Here is a 21,870-nt window from a genome sequence, read left to right as displayed (position 1 = left end):
TCTAAGGTTTTGCTTAGACACTGTAGGGGCACAGTGCTCATGCACTGGTACCCTCACCTATGGTATAGTGCACCCTGCCTTAGGGCTGTAAGGCCTGCTAGAGGGGTGTCTTACCTATACTGCATAGGCAGTGAGAGGCTGGCATGGCACCCTGAGGGGAGTGCCATGTCGACTTACTCATTTTGTTCTCACCAGCACACACAGGCTTGTAAGCAGTGTGTCTGTGCTGAGTGAGGGGTCTCTAGGGTGGCATAATACATGCTACAGCCCTTAGAAACCTTCCCTGGCATCAGGGCCCTTGGTACCAGAGGTACCAGTTACAAGGGACTTATCTGGATGCCAGGGTGTGCCAATTGTGGAAACAATGGTACATTTTAGGTGAAAGAACACTGGTGCTGGGGCCTGGTTAGCAGGGTCCCAGCACACTTCTCAGTCAAGTCAGCATCAGTATCAGGCAAAAAGTGGGGGGTAACTGCAACAGGGAGCCATTTCTTTACAGGTACTGCATGTCTACAAGAAGAAAATTGAAATGCACGTTTGCCAAGTCCAGACAATAAGCAAAAGCTTTGCCAATTAATGTTTAATGGTCAAGTAAGATGCATGGGTATTCATGTGTCACCTTGATTTAACTTTCTTTTTGGCTGCTCCTCTAAACAGTACTGGAACATGCCACATTGGTCCTATTATGTACCAGTCATACCTTCATGTTTTGCCTCCTTTAATGATCATCTCCACTCCCAGAAGGCACGATCAAATATTTTAAATAACAGTTTTTTCAATCTTTGTGAAATATAGCACTGGCCCCTAGCTTGCTTAATCACTTGCTTGACTGTCACAGTCTGAGTGACAACAGTGACTAATAGGATTTCCCCCAAGACCTCACCAGGTGGTTTCAAGCATTACCTATTACAAATTAGAAAGGTAGGACCAGTGTGCCAGTGAAGGTCTTGCTCATTCTTTCTCAGCATCGACCTGTTCATGTAGGAGCAAACATATAAACAGTGACTACGGCTGGACTGCATCTCTCAAACCCACGGCAAGCAAAATATTACTACCCCTAGTTCCTTTCAAATTTTGTCCTTCAGTCCCGTGCACCACTTGTGAAATTTTGCTTTCTGTTTTTTTCATAAATTTGCTATATTATCAGGATGGCACGGAACATATCTCTAGTTATCAACTTTTCACACTCAATCAACTACTCTTATTTACCGACCGCCTATGATGGGGACAATGTATGGATCCATTCGCTTGTCACGGATACTGTGTGTCAAGTGTTAGGGGTAGCTAACAAGTGTGAAAGTTACCTGTCCTCCTCAGAGGAACTTGTTTCCCCAGGAAAACATGTCCCACAGCCAAGTACAAATAATTTTCATGTCACATCATCCCAACAGAGCTTGACGAGTGACAAGGCAGGAGGACCTGACAGCCAAAAGCCTACCTGTGCATCCTGTCCTCCTTGGATCGTTGCCTCAGGGTTGGATGAAACCCCAGACAGTTCTTCCCACAATGGTGTCCAGATATTCCCTGGGGAAATACTAATAGATGCAAAAGGATTAATTTGATAAATTCATGTTGAAAAGTTTCTTCAAAGGTAGCACTTTAAAACTACATATTAACAACGTTTCATGCAGCTACGTATGTCAATGTCCACTAATCTATAAAAATATAGAAACATTCAATCAGCCGCCCTGCATACGCTTAGAGTCGAGCCCTGCAATCCCTTACTCAAAACCCCTTGCTTCATGCACAACCACTTCGTCACCATCTTGAGTGAAGAGGTACTTTTCTTTAAAGGGGACATTGTCAGTGAAGCACATTGACAACACTGCGTGCACTACATTAGCCACTCCCACCTCCCCTAAGACGTAATGTAAGCAAGATGGACGTAGTAAACAATGCCACAGGGTATGCTTGGTGTTTTCAAAAAGGTGAAGAGCCGTCGGGCAATGTGATAATGGCAGTCAATGCCAGACCACGGTAGAGTCTAAAGGTATTGCTGATCTCACCCAGAAAAGAAAATTTTTCAATAAGGTCCCAAGATATCATATTTGCCGGTGGGAAGAAACCGGCCTTCTAGCTATAGGTATTAACAGTGTTCTTTGGGTCTGTTCCTTCCAATCATGGGCTGTCTTCAACCAGTCTCTTTCAGCCATGGGCTTGACATTTTTTCAATATTGTCTTATTTCAGCCTAGTGCAGTATTCATCTCTCACTTAATCATACTGGCTGTTTGGGTGTATCAATCTGTTTTCCCCAACCTCAGTCGAGTGGTTCTATTTGTGTACAGGACACAGTATTTTACAACTATAACCTTCTCTGTCTGTTCCTAATAGTTCAATTGGTCTTGCTCTAATGCAGTTGTTTCCAAACTTTTAACTTCTGTGGGTCCCCACTTCATCATTGCTGGAACCCGGGGACCCCCAATGAATCATTATTAGAATCCTGGGACCCCCCCCCAACTGAGTCATTACTAGAATGATTTGAAACGCAAAACAATACACACAAAAAACATTCAAACATATACACAAATGATAACACATGTTATTTAATTTGCGAACAAATATAAATAAAAATGTAATTTTAATAGGAAGGTTGGAGCTTTTCTAAATGTAACTGAAGCCACACATCGTCCACACTATATTCTGTTTGAGGCACCTGCGCTGCTCCCGGGTATCAATCTGAAGATACTAATTTAATTTTTAGCCTTCAATTTCGTATTTCTTGAAACAGTAAGTTTTATAATTTTCAGTTGTACGTTTAGCCACTTTATTTATATATACTTTCTTAATCTGTTAATATTATTTCATTTTCTAAGCAGTGGCAGACCCCCTGAGGAGGCTTCGTGGACCCCCAGGGGTCCCCGGACCACAGGTTGGGAAACAGTGCTCTGATGTGCTTGGCTAATGATCCACACATAAGCACATTAAATACCGGATCTATTGGCTTTGCCATCCTTGTTTGATTCAGTAACAAACTTCACCTTACTGATCCAGCTATGCTAGAGTTTGATACACTGAGTAGATTTTCTCTCTAGGATGAGGATTTAAAAATACACTTGCAACAAAAACATAGGTGGACAGGCAGAAAATAAAACAAATCCTCTGACAGGCCATGCCTCTGAAACGCTGAAGCAGAGCCAGTCACATTTCGGGCAAGTCTATTGGCAAGGTAAATAAGCATTGGCAAAGCTTTTACATTTTGCCTTTCAGATCTATCAGTTTGCCAATGGAGTTTAGCCGCACTGCACAGCTGTGATGCACTGCAGCAAGGCGAAAGTTAAAAAAAAAAAAAAAAAAAAAAAAAAAAAGTTTTTGACATGGCTGCCTGCATTAGTTTGCAGGCATACACACAACAAAATGATGCATGCTCTTTTTTAGGTCAAGTGCAGAAGCGCTTTGACCTGTTCTAAGTATTGTGGGCTTTTAATCATGCCCACCTCACGCCCATCACTTTCATTTGTTTGTGGGCATGCCTTTCAAAAATCAGTTGATGTCATTGGTAAATGCTTTACGATTTTCCAGCTTCGGGGCGGTTTGGTTACCGCCTTGGACATGACTCTGTTACAGGGATAATTACACGATTGCTGATATACTTCAGCGTGGGCGAACTATTTTCTTTTGTCTGCACTCAATGACTGTCATGGCGCTGACAGCACTCAGAGCGCAAACTCCATTGGTGGTATCGTTTTTACATTATATGCACTCTGATCTGCTTAGTATACATTCTTTGCAGCAGGAACATTAACTCTCTGCGCTACCTTATAATGAGTCCAAGCTTCCATTAGACAAAATTATGTTCTCTCTCCAGAAAGAACATTAATCACCAGAGTTATTTTTGACATTTTTACATGACATGCACTTTGTGACTACTTAGTACACGTACTTGCAGCAGGCACATTAACCCTCTGCACTACCTTATGATGACTCCAAGCTTCCACTAGACAAAAGTATCTCCAGAAAGAACATAAATCGTTAGCGTTATTTTGACATTTTTACATTATGTGCACTTTGTGATTTGCCTAGCATACATTCTTTACAGCAGGCACATTAACTCTCTGTGCTACCTTATAATGAGTCCAAGCTTCCACTAGACAAAAGTATGTTCTCTCTCCAGAAAGAACATTAACCCTCTATGCTACCTTATAATGAATCCAAACTTCCACTTGGCAAAAGTACATGCTCTCGCCAAAAAGAACATTAATCGCCAGAGGTATTTTGACATTTTTACATTATATGCACTCTGATCTGCATAGTGCATGTTCTTTGCAGCACATATTCATTCTGGGACTTGTAGTTATATTTTTATAATGTGATACAAGCTGGAAACCAGCCCTTGGAGTAGTATTCGTAGAGTTGTCCAGCTCCCTAGTTCAATGTGTGATCTGCTTATTTAGTTTATGTTTCTGCTTTGCATTCTGGGACTTGCAGTTTTATTTTTATAACATGATACAAGCTGCAAGATGAACTACACACACATATGAGTCTGTGAAACTTGAGCTGTGTGCATGTGTATTTACAAAACTAACCTCAAGGACAGCTTACAGTTGATTATGCTGTACAATGGTCAATATTTTATAACTAATATTTCAGTTCAGGACTGACTGAAAATCATTAATATCATGTAAGGTAGCTCTCCTCAAGCATGTGATAGATCATAGGGATTTTGTTTGACTCCCCAGACTGCAGTAAAGGGACAGTGATCCAGTAAGCATGCATTCTCTGAGTAGAATTATTTATTCATTGCCTCGCCGCTAATGTCGCCAGTACAAACTGCCAAGTGAATGTTTTGCACCTCAGAGTAGTTTGTGCTTTAAAGGCCTTGTTCAAAAAAATATTCCAGTAGGCTTACTGCCCTTTAGATATATGCAGGGCCACTGGAATTTTGTGGCAGAAAGAACCAAAACAAAAGTCCAGTTATGCATTTACAATGTCAATAGCTCCAACTCAAGTACATGTGAGACCTATTGCATTGCAAATGCTTGTTTCCTTAAGATACTGATCTGATTTGATTTAATAACTGAAAAGAAACTAAAACATGCAAAAGCTGGTCAGGCAGTGTGAGTGGGAGAAACAACAAAGCAACATTGGAGAGGGAAGGGGAAAAACGGTGAAGCAACATGTGGGAAGCATCATGGGGGATGGTGACGGGGAATGGAAAGCAGCACAGGGGGGTATGCCAAAGCAATACAGGAGGGGGCGCAAAAGCAATAGGGAAGGGCTGGAGGGGAAGCAAAAGCAATGGGGGCAGTGTAGAAGTTAAAGAAACACAGGGCTGGGGGAAAGCCACGCAGAGGGCATGGGTGAAAGGAAGCAATGAGGAGAAGCATATGGGCAAGCACAAGATACTGGAGGGTAAGTAAAGGGAGTCAGATAACAGAGAGCAAAACCTACTGCAGGTGTAGAGACATACATAAGAGAGAATCGATCAAAAACACATGCACTCTAATGAAGTGATTCACGCAAAAAAAAAGTAGTGCTTGAAAAGCAAGCAGTGGAAGGTGTGATGACAGCAAATCAAAGAGACTGTAAAGAGGCACTGCTTCAAGGTAGGGACAAACACATAGTTGGCAAGTTGGGACACAAATTAGAAGCAGGCAAATGAGAGTGACAAGGGATGGCACCCAATGGTGAGCATTTGACAGGCTCCAAAACCCCTTTGTGCTCTTGGTAAGCCACAATATGCCTCGCTACAGACAACCCATGTGCCGCCTAGTAGGCTTGACCTAACAAAGCCCATTACAGACCAAACATGCCAATAGACCGAATTCAGGCGATGGATTTCCGATTTTTTAAGCAAAAATTGCTTTATTTTGGCTGCCTATTGTCTGAAATTGCCTCTGCTTCTGTAGAAGTCAATTTGAGAAATACATACTCCCGATTATTTTTATTTTTAAATCTCCCACGTTCTCTTCCAAAATGTTGGCATGTACGTACAAACCAAGACAGACCCAATCCTCTGATTCTCCAAAGTCCTTGGCCTTTAGTCCTCACTGGAAAGCCTGGGTAGACTTGTCTAATGATATTGGACAGGTGGGGTAAATTTGTCAGACTCAAAGCATCAATGATCGAGACTGAAGCATTCGTAGGTCAATGAAACTTTGGACCCTGGTAAAGAAGTCTCCTGACTCATAACCCTGAACGCAACAAAACCAGATGCTAACCAGAGAATGAACAGAGACCAGCCTTTTTGGCTGCTCTCATGAGAGTGAGACACTTAAGCAGTTGACTGGAACATACCTATGTTTGAGAATAACCATCCTAATGCTTACCCGTTCACTCTGACACCGTGTTTGCTCTCGTCCACTGCCATAGCTTTGGTCATTGCAGTGATAGCACCCTGGAAGAAAAGAAATAGAGAAAACAGCGAGATTAGTGGTAGGGGAAACTAGAAGCCAGCAAACTAGAAACATTTTCATGCAAGGGGATTCCAACCCCAAGGATTTCTAACCCCCTTAGGCTTATAAGAAGTACATTTTTTGATGGCAGAGGTGAAAGATCACATATAGCACAGAAACAGTTTTAAGATTTTGATTCCTTTTAAACAATACTTACAATTACTCAGCTCTTTTAAGATGTCTATTCCTTTTAAACAATACTTACAATTACTCAGCTCATTTCAAAGCCCTTCCAATTATGGTGGCTAAGGGAAATGGGTTCTCAGGGGTAACAGTGTTTGCTAAAGATCACACAATGTAGTTCACTACAGTATGTGGGAGTGGAGGCCATGTCTGAAGGACTTTCAAGATCTTAGTCAGTAGACAGTATCTCCTCTCAAGCAGAGACTTGTTGGTCAATAGGAAACAACTGAGTTTTCCCAACATGCCGATGCCTCTGAAAGTATTGTCTATTTTAAGGATCCTACAGCCACTTAAGTGCATGCACATATTATTATACTGCAGAGACTTAACCGCATCCACTTAGGTTTTCTTGTAAAATTAGCCCTCGGCAGCACTGTAGATGGCACCAAACTGCAGTGTGATTTCCTCAGTAAATTAGCCCCCGTCAGAAAGGCCAGTCCAGCAGCTTGAAGGTACCCACTCCATACCAGCCTCGTCACATGGCCACTGCTAGTCCAAGCCTGTGAACGCTTCTGAGCGCATCTTTGTTTCTCCTGTATTTTACTGTGTCTTGCATAGTCTTAGCATGCAGCACCGGTTTGTTTCATATGAATACAGCAGAAATAGCATGAGTTATTTGTAATCACTAAGGGGCTCATTAGAGTTTGGGGGACGGTTTACACTGTCCGCTGAACTTCCGACGGGGAGGTAGGCACCAAATGCATGGGCAGTGCAGCGGCCACCCTGGGGTCCCATGCACCCGTTCTCCACCAGCATTTTTATGGCGGTGGTACCGCCATGAAACCGCTGGAGCAAAAGGGGGTCATAATAGCTAAGACAGCGCTGCTTGCAGCACTGCATTGATGGATTAGGACCACTGCCACCTCCAGACCGCCGGGATCTCAGATCCTGGTGGAGCTGGCAGTTCCCTGGCAGCCTGACCGCCAGGGTTGTGATGAGGTGCTCGGACTGCCGCTAATGCCGGCATCTGCCAGTCTGGTAGTCTAGTGACCGCCAGACTCATAATGAGGCCCTAAGTGTACACCTCCCTGAAGTACATAGCACAACACTTCTTCCAATTTGAAGCTGCTCTCTTATGAATCGCAGTTGTTTATTTATTAAATCTATACGGTGGCATTTATCAATTCAATAGATGTAAGATACTGGCAAAGTACACTTAAAAGCCTGATAGGACTGGGGTAGCAGTCCTTAGCACGTTTCAGCCAGCCGCTGCCTCGAAGAAAGCGAACCAGTGGATCACATCAACTTAGATATCTGGCTTTATGTTTTTTAAACATCTGGCTTGGTTTCTGTACAGTGGTAGGATGCAGCATCTGGATGTTTTAAATGAATACTTCCCGATGAATATAGTTCATGGGGTGGGATGGCTTGCGAGGGGTGGGGGGGGGAGGTGTCAGTCACTTGAAAAACTATTCATTCATTGCTATTGCCAGTAACGTCACACAAAATAGACATAGCCGCCCTGCAAATCAGGCAGGTTCGGTTCTATCAAATGTTTTATTTCGTCTATTTTACAGGTCTTGGTCCATCCCAAAAAAATGACCACTGATTAAAGAATGTGTTTACTTATTTCTTTATGTGGCTAACATGTCTGAATTGTCGTTACCCAAACAGTTCTGAAAAATGAGTCAGTGCTGCCCTGTAAGGGGCTGTGTGCCGTCTGAGCTGTGGTGACCACTCTGAGGTGACAGGTCACTCCCCCAAAAGAAGAGACGTACAGCGTGTTCTGTGATTCCTCATACAGGTAGAACACTGAAAAAGACACTGCAGCTGGTTTACAAAGCTGCACAGGAGACCCCAAGGCGAACCGCACGACGAGGCAAAGTGGTGACTCTGAACACCGTGCCTGAAGCTACAAACAATAAAACCTCAGACTCGACTCCATGAGACTCAGAAACAAACAAGACTTCTCAGGTGTTGTGCTTTCTCCTCATTGAAGTGAACACAGGGGTAGGATGGGTTATTCATAAAGGCATTTTGGAATATTTAAAGTGGTACTCTGGTAGTACTCTTAGGTACTCTTACATGCCTTGCTTTGTGAACTGACCCGAAACATCTAAAATGGGAATACTCATGTATATTTAGTTCAGCTAGAAAGGACTGTGTCTGCTTTTACTAATTAGGAGTTGAACATTTCTGGCCGAGTCACAAAGGCATATAACTGTACACAAAGGAGTAATCTTGAAGTCCTGCTTCCCGTACTCACAAATGCTTTTGTGATCTGGCCCATTTGTTTAAGTGGAGAGGACTAAAGCCCTACTCGCAAGTCTGAGCTGGGTGACTGCATGTGGTGGGACTTGCTGTAAGTAATCTTTACCAAATCTCAGCGAGGCACAGACACTGGCACATCAACAGGGAGGAATATTTAACCAGCTTCAGAACCAATGCAGGTAGATGGGCCCATTTGTAACCACTCCAAGACTTTCAAAAGCTATGCCGTCTCTGCTGTGCTGTTTTCTCGATGGAAATGTGTTAACTGCAGGGGAAAGATTAGTTGGAATGGCAACATATCTGCCTTTGTGCATACTGTTAGACGCATTGATGTGTTTTATGATTGTGCAAGTTAGTTATTTGCAAAGAACAGTACTGTTAGGGAGTTGTAGGGGCCGATTCACAAACTGCATTTTGTAATATGTAAAGCAGTACTACAGTAGTAGTGTTACTTACGACAAAATGAAATTAACAAACATATGGGTGGAAATCTTCACCTTCATCTCTCCTATATTTTCTATGGGTAAATCACTACACACTTAAGTTTACTACTTAGTAAGTGACACAGGAGTGACTAAGGGGAGTGGTAGGACATTGTGGCATATCCTCTACTAAATGGGAGTGCTTTAGAAAGATGTAAGTGGGGGGTCAGGAAGGGACATGATAACACAAGAACCCAACCACAAAAGAGTACGAACATTGCTATTCTCAAATGGCACTTCAAAAGTTACTACTGCCCTAAAGGTGAAAAAACTGCAGTAAATGACAAGGGCACTCACAGGTACTGCAACACATTCCCGTAGAAAATAATAGAGGCAAGGGCTTAACATATTACTTCTTTAGAAATAATGCTAAGCTAATTACATTATTTAGACTTTTAAATTAGGTGTATAAGTGGACATGTGTTTGATGATCTTTCTTTTATTCACATTGTTTTCTGATATTTTCAGAAAAAAAAACACAATAAATTATTTTTAAAATGGTGTATATACAATTTTTAGTATTGAATATTCAATTAGTTATGTTATTAAAAATAAAAAATGTAAACATTAAAATATGATTTACAATAATATGTTTAATTACATTTACTATAGATTGATAAAAGCAATTGTTAGGTAGAATGTTTTATGCTAATTAAAAACATAATATTCATGGGTTCGTGGTTTGGGCAACAAGATGGAGGTCGCACTCTATGAGTGCTCTGGACCCCTCCCTCATCCGCCGCCATCCATGCTGTTACATGGCCTACCAGACTTGCACCGATATCATTTATCCGCCCCTCTGGTAAAGCAGGCCTGTTGAGAGGCTCAGCCACATTTTTACATAACGTACAGTTCAACTTTGATCGGGACGAAGGAGGCAGATTCATAGATGGCGGCGGTAAGTGACTCCTGAGGCCCCCCTGCATCATGCTGCTTTTAGCCTTCTACACAATGCTACTGTCTGCTTGACCCACCTGCTGCAAAGTGTTTCGTGGACTCACTTAAATCCCCAGAGAGCGGTGCCTGATGAAGGAGAGGAGAGGCCTGTGGTTGCGCAAAGGGTGGCGCTGTGGTGGGCCATCGGACTCGGGCCTGCGCCGGGACGCTGGTCAGCGTGTCAGCCCACCCGCGTGTGTCCCTGAGCGGCGCCGTCCTCACAGTGGGCTCTCACCTGGTGGCCTGGCCGGGAGCACAACGCGGGGCACCCGTTTCCTACTACTGGCTGCGTGCTGTTCCCTGATCGGGCCCTGCTGACTTGGGGACAGAGGCCCTCTGAGGCCCCTACCAACATCAGGGCCATACAATGGAGCAACCTCTCACGACCGCAGAGAGTTGAGCTGCGGCGGGGCTCTGCCTGCCTTTCTCTGCCACCCACCCACCTGCAGCCACTGACTGAAGGCTACATAGAGACATCTCGGCAGCGGACCTCGCGGCAAGGGGCAAGCTCGCCACATGGCCTGTGTGTGAGTACTTTGGAGCAGGCATCCGCGCCAGCGGGCTGCGCCCCTTCCATTTCTTTGCCACCATCACCTCGAGGCCTTAAAGTACTGAGCACTGCCTTAACACAGAATGGGTGACTGTCCTATTTGTCAGGGTGGTGGGGGAGTCCGCTCCTTTCTTTACGTGGATACTATCTGGCTGGCATCTTGACTGGGTGGGGACCTTCTGACTTTAACGGCTCCCCTCCGCCAAGGTTTATGGAGACTCATCTTCAGCACATTTCGAGCTGCTTGAGCCCCATTTGCATTTCTCTTTAGTTGTCTTTACGGTTGAGTGCCGAGAGACGCACCCTCCACTGAGTATTACCACTAACCAACTGAGTGGTCCATGACATGGGAAAGGACAAAACAGGCAAAACCCTCCTCCTGCCAAACCCGTATTGCTACGGACAGGTGTGACCATACCTTGCCTGTTCCTTGGGCGATGGGTGAGTGCCGGTGAGAGACTAGGGCTGTAAGAACCTTGTGATGCAACTGTGTTCCCTCCAAGAACGAATGTTACAGCAATGTCGTGAAAGCTCCCGGGATGACGCACGTGCCATTAGTTATTAAGGGGGCTCACATCAGCAGTAAGAAAGCCCACTTGGGGTAGCGTGGAGCATCTACTTTCCGGGGCTTCGCCACTTAGCGGTGCCCAATGGTTGAGACATCAGAATAATGACTATTGCTACAGAGGCTTATAGACTGCTTTCCGGACGCTACACTTTTGGCCCACACAAAGGCCTGCTCACAGAGGGCTGTGGCCGACATGCATTGTATGGGTTTCCTGCACATCGTTCTTGCATTTGTTGTGGGGACATACAGACTCAGGTCCACCTCCTGACCCTGGGCACCAGCCCTGTGCTGAAGAGTTTCACTGTCTGCCAGCCACCAACGATAGAGTCTCTGAGCATTGCATATATCTTCCCCTGCCTTTACGGTTGACTGCCGAGAGGCGCACCCTCCACTGAGTATTACCACTAACCAACTGAGCAATCCATGATATGGGGAAGGACAAAACAGGCAAAACCCTCCTCCTACCAAACCCATATTGACAAGTTTACTACTTCAGCTGGGGCTCAAGGTGGGGACATTATGGAGAGCTCAACCCCTAACATGGGGACACCGATAAGATTGTACAGGCAATTCAGTCCTCACAGGTGGCAGTCGAGAATAAGATTGGGGAGGTACGAGTGGACATGGCCCTACTACGTCAGGATCTTAAAAACTCCACAGGGCGCATATCCGAAAGAGAGGAACACATTTCCTCAGAGGAAAAGGAGGTCCAGGACTTGAAGACCAAGGTGAACCACTTACTAACTCACACTCACTAGCTACAACATTGTGCAGAAGATGCAGAGAACCGGTCAAGATGCAATAACCTGTGCTTTATCAAACTTTCAGAAGGGGCTGAGGGTCCTCAGCCTGTGGACTTCCTTGAGACGTGGCTCAAATCATGGATACCTTCTGATAAGCTGTCCCAGTGGTTTGCTGTTGAATGGCCACATTAAGCTCTCTCCACCAAACCTCTACCTGGTGCACTTCCCAGGGCATTGATTGTCTGCTTCCTTAATTTCCGGATCGCGACTACATCTTGAAAGAAGCCCGTTCGCAAGCTGAATTTCACTTCCAAAATTCGAGGATCCTAATCTTTCCAGACTATTCCCGCGAGGTTCCGGCCAGGCGGCGCTCCTATGAACAAGTTAAACAGAAACTGAGAGCGTTGCAATATATGCTTCTTTTTCCGGTCCTACATGCCGGAAAAGACCACTTCTTTGACACTCCAGAATCTGCATGGGAGTGGGCAACGGAGGAATGACTACTCTGAGCACACCCCAGCGCATCCTGTTCCTCCCCTCTGACTTTGGTTTGTGCGCCTGAGGTGTCTGAAGAGGGCTCCGATTGCCCCAAGCGCTCCTGTACTGGATCTCGCCAAAGGCGACTAAAGACCCAACCTGCCTCAAGATCCCCAAGTTGTCGGTCTCCTGCCCTGGCGCTCTCTCAGCACAGGGACTGTTCTTGTGATCCAGTCCAGCGAGAACAGACACCCCCACAGAGAGGGGAGAGACTTAGTCAGATACCACTAATCTAGCTGGTCATAGTTGATCAGAGCAACGTTTAGCAATTATGAGATCCTGTTCCCTTGAGGGGTCCACCACTCCATACCCTCTCTATTTCCTTTTGGGTCCTTGTGGGGGATACATTAGAGGATGACAGATGTTTCTTCAGTTGGGACGGGAAGTATGGGGAGGAGGAAGTTGGGGGTGTTAGTCACTGCACGTTTGTATTGCTGCATTATTATTTGCTTTATTCTTTGATGTCATGCAGATTCACAATGTTTCGGGTAGTTGAGATCCATACATAAGCCCAATTTCACACGGCAGGCCCAACCAGTATGCTCCAAGCACTTTCTGCCATACAGTCCTCCCAGGGCAGATTTCTTCTTTTCCACACCTCATGGCCCCCTACACCATTATATTGTGGAATGTCAACGGGCTCCTAGATAAAATCAAAAGGGTGGCGGTGCTGCACTACATGCAGCGGCTTCGCCCCTCCATTCTATTTCTCCAAGAAACACATTTAATGGGTGCCTCTTGTCCCTTTTTTGCTAGATATGGATTTGGCCATGTGTATCATGCGGGATTTAAGCTGGGCGCCGGGGGTTTGCAATACTCTTGCACAGCAGTTATTTATTGGTGGTATATCGGTCGTGGTATGACCCCCAGGGGAGATTTATCACCTTGACAGGCATGATGGGCGGTCACCCTATCAAACTACTCAGTGTATACGCCCCCCCCCCACTGCACTTGCATCATTTTTCGCCACAATCACAGACACAATAGCTCAGATGCCCTCGGGCTTTATCATTATTGGATGCAATATGAACTCGGTCCTCAACCTGGGATTGGACATTACAGATCCCTCATTGGATCTCCACTGCAGGTGATCAACGTCTCTTGGCCTTTGCAACCTATGGCAGACTTGGAATTCCTGTTACCGCTATTACACTCCTACTTCTGCAGCACGCCACACACATGCCTGTATCAACATGATTTTTATGCCGGCCATTGATCTCCTCTTAGTTACCCAAGCCCATATACTTGCTCTTGGTGTTTCTGATCATGCCCCAATACTCCTGACCATTGGCTCCTCTGACCCTACTTAGAGGCCTGTGTGGCGCCTCAATGCGTGGTTCCTACAAGGCAACTCCCATTCTACTGGACTCCGCAAGGATACTGAACTTTATTTTCAGGATAACGAAGGCACAGTCCAGACTGATATAATGCTGTAGGTGGCTGGCAAGGCTACAATACACAGCCACTACAAGGCTCTCTTGCGTCACCGGGAAAAAGAGAAACAGGCACAGAGCACAACTAGATGCTCAAGTGCTTCAACTGGAATCGAGAAAGCGTGGACCGTGCCCTGGAACTGATGAGGAAGGAAATCAGGACTCACTCTCTAGAAGAAGCGAAACAAATTTGGTGCGATTCTCAGACGCACATTTATGGCTGAGATGATAAGAATTGCAAACTACTATACTGGCTATCCAGCAAACCATTGGCAGGAAGGGTGATCCCTGAAGTGGTGTATACGAACAGGACACTCCATACAACCCCCTACTGCATAGCCTCTACCTCTGCATGGTACTATGCCACCCTTTATACAGCGGTGCCTAGACCTGCCGTTAAACTGGACGCACCACTTCTGAACAAGGTATCCATGTCTCGTCTCCCAGTCTTGGTCTGTCGGATTTGGGACGAACCTATAAATCTAGAAGAAATCCGTGAGCCCATCACGGCCCTGAAGTCAGGCAGGACCCCAGGCCCAGATGACTATCCTTCTGAGTACTATTCCAACTTTAGGGACATACTGATACCACAACTCCATTGTCTTTATAAAGAGGCTTTGGAAAGAGGTGCCCTTCCCCATGATCTGGACCAGGCAAAAATAGTAGTCCTCCCAAAATCTCAGCCCCCCCTCTGTATCCTGTGCTTCTTACTTTCCCATCTCGCTAATCAACAAGGAAATTAAAATATATGCTACTGTCTTAGCCACTCGCTTGAAAACAGCCTTGCACCACTTGATTCATCCCGACCAGTGCAGCTTTATGCCAACCCGTAGTAGCAGCCATTGTCTGCAAAGATTACAAGTCGCCCTGGCGCACCGGCACGTGCTCCCCTCCCCAGTGACCTTATTCTTAATAGACTTCGAACAGTGAACTGAGGATACCTAGGCGGCCTTGTTCTTCAAAAAGCTTGTCTGGGACCTACTTTCTGCCACATGGTGAAACTTCAGTACCAAATGCAGACTGCCCGAGGTCCTGTTAACGGAGTACTTTCAGATGCTTTTTTACCGGTAGAGGAACAAGACAGGGCTGTCCTTTATCCCCACTCCTCTTCACCCACGCCATAGAACTGCTAGCGCATTTGATTCACCGGGATGCTTTCTTTACTGGGTGGAAATGGGTGGGTGGGGGTTTAGAGAGAACGCATTGCCCTTTACGCCGATGGTGTGCTGCTTTATTTATTGCACCCGGCAGTGAGTAGACCCCGTTGTCTTTATCTTCTGTGCGTCTTTGAGGAGGCCTCTGGCCTCATGGTGAGCCATAAAAAAATCCCCCTTGGTCCCTCTCTAGGGATCCCCGATACCATAGATTGGCAACTGAATATTCCCATCCAGCACCTTAGCTTTATCTATTTAGGAATTAGAGTTGCACTCGATTCATCCCTGACCTGGGCCCCTAACATCACTCCTCTTACCCGCAAGACTAAGGCAGATCTTAGGAAATGGCAATCACTGCCTCTGAACGCCACGGGCCATATAGTACTTTATAAGATGTTAGTCTTGCTCTGCTTCCTTTATATCTTTCAAAACCACCCCATTCAACTTTCACGGCTTTGGTTCAGAGAAATAGACACAGTCACTTGTGCCTTCCTCTGGCATAACATTAGACAGCGCCTCTCCTGGGATAAATGCCAAGGAGGTACATACGAAGGTGGTTTAGGTATGTCCAACTTATATTTTTAGAATTTAGCTACTGAGGTACTAATCATCAATAAATAGTTTACGGGGTTGGGACAATCCAGACTACCATTTAGAGCTATTAACGATGGGGTTTTCACGCATTATTGACATGCTTATATGGTTGTCTCAGCGCTAAGACCATTCCAGAAGTGACGAACCTGGTCCTCGGTAGACGGCACTCAGCCCAAAGACACACAGAATTTACCAGGCCGAGCTAAGACCTAACCCTCAATGTAATCTGTGTCCCCACTCGCCTGCTCACATTTTCCACATGGTCTGGTCTTGTCCCGTCATTACAGGTTATTGGACGCAAATCTTGACAGAACCTTCCACTGTGTTAGACCTCACTCTAGAGCCTTTCCCACTGACGGTCCTCTTAGGTGTGATGGCGTGTGTTGGGGGTACTAAGAACATTACTGGGCACTGCATTACTGATAGTGAAAAGGGACACACTGCCACACAGTGGGTGACAAGTACTCCTCCTGCACTGTCAAGATGGAGGCGGGGTGGACTTGTGTGCCCAACTGGAACAGCCTGTGTACCAGGCGAGGGGCTGCCTGAAAAAGTATGACAAGGTTTGGTCCAAAGGGTTGGGGACTGTATGAATATATATATATATATATATATATATATATATATATATATATTGTTTATCTTGCATTTGGTTTCTCATCTGGTGGGGTTAACTGTTGATTCCTGGTTAGGACAAAGTTTGTTTTCAATCGATGTACGAAGTACTGTAATCCTACACATTACTTTCTTAATCTGCAATGCGACAAGTTTTCATAAAAAACAATAAAGTTGATTATCACAAAATATATAATATTCATACATTAAATATATTTTAATTATTAAATTATTTAGTAAACATTTAGGGTCTGATTTAGATGTCGGCGGAGGGGTCATTCCATCACAACGATGACGGATATCCCGACTGCCAAAATCTAAATACAATAGAAAACAATGGAATTTCGATTTCGGCGGGCGGGATATCAATTTCTGTTGCGATGGAGTAACACCTCCGCCGAGATCTAACTCAGGCTCTCAATTTAAAGATGTAATGTGCTCTAAAATGTTACTTTATTAGTTCTAGGGCAATATATATATATATATATATATATATATATATATATATATATATATATATATATATATATATATATATATATATATAAATAAAACACATTAAAATATATTTTTTTAAATTATAAAAATGTTAATAATTTTTCTTATTCTTTCCTATAAAGAAATCTCCACCATGGTGGTGAAGAGCTCTGCATTTGTGTAGAAAGTTACAAGTAGTAACTTTTCACTCGTGTATGTTGCACACCCCCTGGTTGCAGGCGGTGGAGACATGTGACTCTAAACTTTGTAGTAAATTTACACTTACTCCAATCTGTAAGAGTAATTTTGCACGAGTAGACATACTTATGTGTAAATGTAACTTTGTGTTATAGGCCCCTTTGTGTTTACCACAGACGAAACATGCACATGTCTTATTTATGTCGGAGTCAGGAAGCAGTTCATCATCTGGTTGATGACAAATGTTTTCAGAGATAGTGGCAGCTTTTCAGTGGCCAAGTGATGGCAGAGCAGGAGAATCTGTCTAGACTAGTGGATAAGTTGAAACACGATGGTGTACCTGCACTCCTGGTTTTCCATGTAAAAATGTATCACACAATACAAACAATCCCTTCAAATGTTGCAAGCAAATGTGCTCTTTTCTGTTTCACATAATCATGGATCAGATGTTTAGGATATCATATAAAAATATCTGTGTATAGTGATTTTAAAACAAAACTTCAAAGTCCAGGATTAATGTGAAAAATAGCCTTAGATCGGGTCCTCTGGAACTTTTGCTGGACAACCCTACAATATATAACAGAGCAAGCTTAGTTTCTTAAAGGTGGTAAACTGCTTAATGTTTTATGGTGTATTTTGTTTTGATAATGTGTTATTTTATTGCTATGGTATGTCTGCTACTGCTTCTGGTTACCGCATGCGCTCTGTAGCTGTTTTGACGTATATGTGTTAAACAAATTAAATAAATACAAGTCTAAATCCAGTCACACACTGCCTCCATAATGGATGTCTACACTCTTTCACGTATCACCTTTTATTTTAAAGTGTGCTGCAGTATAGTCTTTTTGAACTTATCACATTATCTCCCAAAGCCAGCTGATGCTCATACTAGTTGTATTAAATACTTCCTTTCCGGAGTACCGAAAAAGCAGCTGTGGTACAGTTGTAATTATCAGCATCATCTTTTGTAAACTGATATCCACCCAACAAATTCAACACACACCACTGCAGACAGCCCAGAGTAAAGTGCCAACTATCCTCTTCTTTGTCCACACACTCGAGGTTTGCCCTTACCTTGGTGGCGACATACGGGATGGCACTGTTCTGGCCGATGAGTCCTACAAGGCTAGAGAGGTTAATGATGTTCCCTTTGGTCTTTCGCAGGTGAGGCAAGGCATACTGGAAGACATACACAACAACAGGGGGTGACTGCAGGAGCTGTCCTAGGAGAAGCAAAGGCAAAGAGCAGAGTCTGGCACCCAGAGACCAGACATCAGAAGGAGAATCACACATCTATATAGGCATGCTTCAGCTATTTGAGCCCTCCCCAGAACTGTACAAGCACCAAGCACCTCTGTATGAGCATCCCATCCCAAATGTATATGATAACCCGTCTCAAAAATGAGCCCAGTGCCCATATAATCACTTCCCCACATAGCCACAATCCTACACGTATAGCCCCTCTCTGCTCTAGAGGATGGTTAAATAGCCAAGCTAGTAACCACAAGCACACTACACGGTACCTACATGTGCTTATTATAAAAAAAACACACTGGCTATGACAGGATCTAGGCTGAGAGGCACTTATACACAAAGAAGGAACAACTGCCCCACCAGGGCAGAATGACAGAGAATTTTGCTAGCTTGTGACGAGACAGGTACAACAGAAAAATCATGGGTAACCACCACAGAAAAATAGAGGAAGAGTGCCTGAAAACCTTAAGCATGAGGTGCCCTCATGCGGGGCTAAACAAAAAATTCTTCAGAAGCATTAAAATATTTCAGGAGAGTTGCAGAACAAGAAAATAAAATAATGGCCACAAGACCCACAATGGAAAACTGCATTTTCATCCCAGCTGATATTAAACAATTTAGAAGATAGCCCAATGAGTGTTTGAAGGTATGAACCTTCTGGATTCAGTGGAGTTTATTTCAGTGGTTTGTACTGTCTGCACTGCAACACTCAACAGCTTCAAGACACAGAGAGAGTAAAAGCAATCAGTATATTGTGTCCACATGTCTGAGTCCACGTGAGCAAAGAATCCTTGGAGCAGAGGGTATGGTGCTGAATATCCAGCATACACAAAACGTCTGTGGAAAGTGGCATTATAGTTGCATAGATGTTACATCCTGTGGCTGTCGCTTATTTTGAGATGGTGCAAGCAGACTCTAGAAATGGTGCGTTCTCAGTCTAGACCTAGAGAGTATGTGAGGGGGCAGTTGTAAGTGTCTTTAGGAATGGAGGAGCAGCTGGTGAAAGGCATCTGTGACTCATGTTTCTGTATCTTGTTTCCAGGGTAGCAAGAAAGTTGTTCTTGGGTGAGCAGAGATGTTGGTTGTGGAGGTAGGGGTTTAATCTTGCAGACATTTAGCGTAAATGCTTACAGACATTTGAAGGTGACAAGATTAGCTTGAAGGAGATTCTGATCTGCAGAGGCTTCATTTTCGTTTTTTTGCAGTTATTTAGTTAGATAGGTTGAAAGGCCAGCATCAAGAGCACTGTAGTTGAGTAGTGAATTGGCCAGTGCACAGTCTACCATGAAGTGGTAACTGGAGCAAAGAACAATCCGGTTTGGGGGAGCTTAACTGTAGAGGAAGAAACTGGCTCCTGAGTTCCCATTTCAATCAATTACACTTTGGGCCTCATTGTGATTTAGGCCAACGGAAAAGTCCTTCTGCCTAAATCCCGAATGGGAGGTTGCCACCATTGTGGTTGCCTCCCCGCCGGGCCTATAATGAACTTCCCACTGGGTCAGCGGGCAAAAACTGAAGTTTCCGCACGCTGGCCCAACGGGAAACAGCCTACAGCATTGTCTGTGGCTTGTAATAGGGTCGGTGGCAATGCTGTAGTGGCAGTGTGCACAAGCATCCTCGCAATGTGCACTGTCTGCTAAGCAGACAGTGAACATTGTGCTGGTGCTGGTCAGGGGGGGCCTTCACTGCCCATGCTAAGTGCATGGGAAGTGCAGGGGCCACCCTGGGGCCCCCTGTATCCATTCTCCACCAGCCTTTTCATCGCAGTGTTACCGCCATGAAATCGCAGGCAGAGAACAAAGTTGTAATCTCCAGTGCAGCGCTGCCCTGGCAGATTAGAACCGCCATGACTGCCAGACCGCCGTGATGACTAATCCTGACTGTGTTGGCAGTCCGACCGCCGTAGCCATAATATGGAGCTCAGACTGCCCATTGGCGGCGGTCCGACTGCCACTGCAATCCTGGTGGTCATGAGACCACCAGGTTCATAATGAGGGCCTTTGTCTCTGCACAGCACTATAGAAAACTATGATTTGCAGTTGTTGACAACTCTACTCATCACTTATCGTTAGTCTAAAATGCCATAAAGAATAAAATGTTGAAGCCCTTGAATAATAACAGCTATTCCATACAATCAATAAGAGTGAGCAGATGGACAGGCTACATCTGCTGCTACTTTGGACAATTTCTTCCTGTGTAAGTGGTCATCAAGTCCTAACAAGTTCTTAATAGATTCTTCAGCATCTCTTCCACCTTATCTTAACAAAGAAGTTCTAAGTCCCTTGCAAAATGGCACTTAATGTAAACACCTCAAACATTTACATACCTTTGCTGTTAGGAAGTAGCCAATAAGATTGAGGTTCAAAAGGCTGCGGAAGTCCTCTGCACTGGTGTCATCAATAGTCTGCTCTGGAGGATCTATAAACAAGCAACATAAAGGACTTAATGCTGTGCAGGGTCATTTGTGAAAAATATACACTGGAGGCAGAGGACACAGAGGTTAGAAAGATTCCAGAAAGTAAAAGACAATTGTAGATCAATCATGAATCATGCTCCTATGTGAACCCACCTCATATAGACCCTTAAAATCTGAACCAACCAACATCCGAAAGTTATGCAAATAAAAATCAATAACAAACAGCTAAGCATACAATGTTTACATTTTCCAAAATATACGATGCAGTTTCTGATAGGATTGTTTCTTCCCTCTATTTTCGACAATTGAGAAGTACTGATTTTTGTCACTTCCTTTGTATGATATGTTGCTGTTTGAAGTCTAGTTCATGGATTCACCACTTCCATTTTGACATTGTTCAGTTGATACATCAGTTTTTCCTAGCCTGGAGGGAACATCGAGCATGCCATGGCTCACCTCTCTTTCTGTGACAAAACATGTTCGTATTTCTAAGTCTACGGTATACCTTGTGCAAGGTTCATTTGATTTATTTCTTTATTTTTTAAGAGAAAGAAAATGTTGTAGCTGCCAAATCTGTAGAGAGTGCACCCCTTAGTGCTTAAGGGCACACACCACATCCATGGGTGACAGTCTTCCTCTTGGCATGCTCGGTTTAGGTGACGGCGTCCTGAATCACATTCTCCAGAAAAACTTTGAACACACCATGGATCTGCTCATAGATAAGGCCAGAGCTGTGCCTGACTCCACTAAGTGGCAAATGGCAGGCTTAGGGGTGCTCTGGATGTTGCCCCAAACTACTTGCCTGCTTTTGGCGTCCCCTTTCCCGAGACTCTTTCCTCCTTTGCCGTGTTGAGACATGGTCTTCTCTCACTCAGAACAGAACTCATTTTACAGCTGAACTTTTTGCTCTTCACATTATTTATACCAATGAAGGTTTTGAATTTCTCTAATACATTTTCTCACCCTCGATGGAGTGCATATTTAGGATATCAGGAGAACAATTTGGCTCCTGATGGCATCATGATCACATTTTTGTTTTTACAGAGACTTGACTTGCAGAAAAATAGCCTTTGCTCAAGAAGGGCTTTTACTACTGTTGTGTATAGAAACATTTTCTATTACATTC

The 21,870-nt window shown here is 44.3% G+C and overlaps 1 protein-coding gene across 2 annotated transcripts in view; it reads right to left on the bottom strand.

Annotated features, from left to right (window-relative positions):
• The window catches only part of HSD17B14 (hydroxysteroid 17-beta dehydrogenase 14), a 104,323-nt gene that overhangs the window by 20,699 nt on the left and 61,754 nt on the right, over nucleotides 1-21,870 (bottom strand). For both annotated transcript variants that reach the window (XM_069200702.1, XM_069200701.1), the window contains exons 5-8: nucleotides 20,655-20,746; nucleotides 18,149-18,253; nucleotides 6,268-6,335; nucleotides 1,439-1,535 (exon numbers count right to left, since the gene is read on the bottom strand). In XM_069200702.1, coding sequence (XP_069056803.1) covers nucleotides 1,439-1,535; nucleotides 6,268-6,335; nucleotides 18,149-18,253; nucleotides 20,655-20,746 — 362 coding nt within the window. The remainder of the gene's footprint in view (nucleotides 1-1,438; nucleotides 1,536-6,267; nucleotides 6,336-18,148; nucleotides 18,254-20,654; nucleotides 20,747-21,870) is intronic.

The sequence above is a fragment of the Pleurodeles waltl genome, chromosome 7 (genome assembly GCF_031143425.1).
Source record: "Pleurodeles waltl isolate 20211129_DDA chromosome 7, aPleWal1.hap1.20221129, whole genome shotgun sequence".
NCBI lineage: Eukaryota > Metazoa > Chordata > Amphibia > Caudata > Salamandridae > Pleurodeles > Pleurodeles waltl.
The sequence above is the reverse complement of the archived record's forward strand: the minus strand, read 5'-3'. Positions and strand labels throughout refer to the sequence as shown.